General features: G+C 34.0%; 1 protein-coding gene across 1 annotated transcript in view; it reads right to left on the bottom strand.

Annotated features, from left to right (window-relative positions):
* Positions 1-268: 268 nt before the first annotated feature.
* The window catches only part of LOC107708625 (activated RNA polymerase II transcriptional coactivator p15-like), a 3864-nt gene continuing 1055 nt past the window's right edge, over positions 269-3077 (bottom strand). The window contains exons 2-5 of the mRNA XM_016512904.1: positions 2115-2184; positions 1784-1903; positions 1123-1231; positions 269-980 (exon numbers count right to left, since the gene is read on the bottom strand). Coding sequence (XP_016368390.1) covers positions 901-980; positions 1123-1231; positions 1784-1903; positions 2115-2183 — 378 coding nt within the window. The 5' untranslated portion in view covers position 2184 and the 3' untranslated portion in view covers positions 269-900. The remainder of the gene's footprint in view (positions 981-1122; positions 1232-1783; positions 1904-2114; positions 2185-3077) is intronic.

Here is a 3077-nt window from a genome sequence, read left to right as displayed (position 1 = left end):
ACTAAATGTCTAATTTAGAACTGCTGTTCGGTCAACCAGTTCTGAAATATATATGATACTTAAAATAAGAACATGTATAAACGATATAAAAGTAAATTAATTTTATAAATGTTTACTCACAGTATGAACCTCTGCATCTCAAAAAAATGTGCTTGTACTGTGGTTACCTCTTACAGAAACTACTCCAATAATGCTTGATTAGCATGCAACACCATAAACCATATTGTCTCAAAGATGTGCTGGCAATACAGTGGCTACCATGATTTAAGAGTGATTTAATTTAGACAGCAAATGCAATTGATGCAAGATGGCTCTTCTGGACAGTCAAGTGAAAGGGCTGTTTTTATTCCGGAGTCTGGTCTATGTTTGAGTGTACAGACCATTATAATTCCTCCTCCCACGCAAAGGCAAGCAAATTACACATAAGCACTCAGGACTGGACACAAGCTGCATCATAAAGTGCCAAACGCCTTCATTTTAGGCCATCCGTTACTGCTTTGTTTATTGTCGGGATCACAACAACTTTGAGTTTAAAAATATGTACTTTATGTTATAGGGAGCAAAGAAAAAAAAAAAAAAATCTAAACATGGTTAATATTTTTATACTCAATCAAAAATACAGACTCCAAACCAAAAAAGCCTTTATTATGTAGGCAGAGTATGAGAACAATGCAGCTATTGCACTAATAAAATAATCACAGTCAAGACTTACTATTCATACACAACAATTAACAGCAGACATTTGGAAATTAACAAAAATATAACTAAAGAAGTCTCTTCAAATTTAACAGCATACATATAAGTACAAGTTGAAACAGGAAATATTTTGTTAAAGTCCCCATGTACCAAAGAATGGAACTCTAAAAAGAACCAGACAACCATTCACTGCACAAAGAGCTCTTACAATCTTCTAATTGCATCATCGATGTCCGACATTTGTTCCTTCAGCTGATTCCACTGCTCAGGATTCAATGAAATACCTGAGGGTAATTCAATACAATTGATGGAACAAAACAACTACGGCACAATAATCAAACGTAAGACACACAGGAACATTTGACCTACACTTAAAGATATTTGTTCCACTAAAAATAAATAAAATATAAATGGCCCCAAAATTACCTTTTTTTCCAGGCTTCATCTCACCAGCTTGGTCCATCCAGTACTCTCGAATGTCAATCAAAACCTTGCCTTTAAAATCTCTGACGCTGACGTATCTCAGCTTTCCAATCTATCACATATCAGAACATGAATGAGCTACCAGGGACAGTAAATAATAGCTCTACAATCAATCATACTAAACTTTAAGTCAAAAAAACACTCAAAAAAGACACTAAAACATAGCAGAAATTGCTAGTTATAATGCAAAATAACTTCAGAACCTTGCATATTCTTTATGCGATCTTTATGTGTATTCTGTAGGAGTTCTATAGAAAAAACACAAAGATTTTATAGGGTTTTTCCCTTAAATAAACCAGAGTAGCAAGAACCCGATAAGAGACATGTTACAGATAAATGCAAGCAAACTAGTCCATGGGAAAAGTTGCATTACAGATCGATAATAATAATATATAAATTGATGTTCATCCTGTTGTCAGCATGATTATTTTAATGCAATATTGCTCTTAGTAGAAGCTAATCTACAAGTAAGATTATTTAATGTTAAATCAATATTACATGTCCATGCATTTATTTATTTCGTAAGCAGTTATATATGGGATCATTTACAGTCATTTGGTCATTAATAAACCCTGATAGGGCGGTATGTGTTGAAAAACCCAACCTGGAACAAGTTATCATCATTGTTTCGGTCACTCTTAGCAGAGCCACTCGGTTTGGAGGTCTCTCCACTTTTCTGTTTTTTAGCAGGCTTCTCAGGAGCACTTGCCTTCTTTCTTTTGGCCTTTGGTAGAAATAAGGAGAGAAAAACAAACACATGACCTTTCAGGCCTGCAGCATATTTTAGGATTAAATAAGTACTTTTTTAAAAAATCACTAATTATAGTAGCCACTGCTAATTTCAAGTTAAATGAAAGTCAAGAAGCATAAACATAGTTTTCCAATTGCAAAGGCAATTAATTTTGTTGCATTCATGTATAAATCAATATTCATACCTTTTTTTCTGTATCACTGTCTGAATCACTGCCAGAAGTGGAAGACAGCACTTCTTTAGACTTAGGCATCCTGTTGAACACAAACAAGTACAATTTAATGGGAAATATGATTCAACACTGCCCCCTCAAGACCACTTATGGAACTTATTTTCATACATTTTTCCAGGTATGCCCAGTTTAGCTCAGCTTTATCATATATATAACAGGGGGTCCCTGCTCAATCTCTATTTACCAAGGGCCTTTAATGTGAAAACCTATGCTATATACTAACTGCTAAACTGATACAGAATTTAATGAAACTGTCTTCTAGTTTTTTGAAACAATGTTAAATACATAAATACTACAAAAATGTAGATTCTTTAATAATAATAATAATAATAATAGAAGAATCATCTAAATAACAAATGCCATATTCTCTACATTAGCTACATGTGTCATCAATGCATAGGAGTCACACAATGTTGTTTCTAGGCAAAAACACACTTAAACGATTCCTCAGAACAAACGGATCATTTCAATGACTCTAAATTATTTAAGGTTATCAATAGTAATAGTTTACTTACTAACAAATATGAACCATATTGTTATGGGTGGGGAAAAACATATGAGGACAGACGCAGTGGGGGGTTATTTTAAGATTTTATTAATTTCCGAGACTTTCTCTAGCCTAGAACCCAATTGTGAGATTCCCAGAATTTTTATTATAACCACGGAAATACTAGTTTATTTAGAAGACCTATTGGCTACTAAATGAAATCTTGTAAAAACCTGCTACACATATTTCCTAGCCCTAACATTTTACATACACTTTTCGATGTTTTTTTATTTTTTTTCTCAAACGTTAGCCTAAAGCCTCGTACACACCGGGACGATTATCGCCGACGTTTTTCGACGCGTCTTTTGTGTTCATACCATATAGACTGTATAAAAACATCGACGTAGTGTCCGTGACGTCCCCCGTAG

This window comes from Sinocyclocheilus rhinocerous, unplaced genomic scaffold, assembly GCF_001515625.1.
Source record: "Sinocyclocheilus rhinocerous isolate Xijiao unplaced genomic scaffold, SAMN03320098_v1.1 scaffold1858, whole genome shotgun sequence".
Lineage (NCBI taxonomy): Eukaryota > Metazoa > Chordata > Actinopteri > Cypriniformes > Cyprinidae > Sinocyclocheilus > Sinocyclocheilus rhinocerous.
The sequence above is the reverse complement of the archived record's forward strand: the minus strand, read 5'-3'. Positions and strand labels throughout refer to the sequence as shown.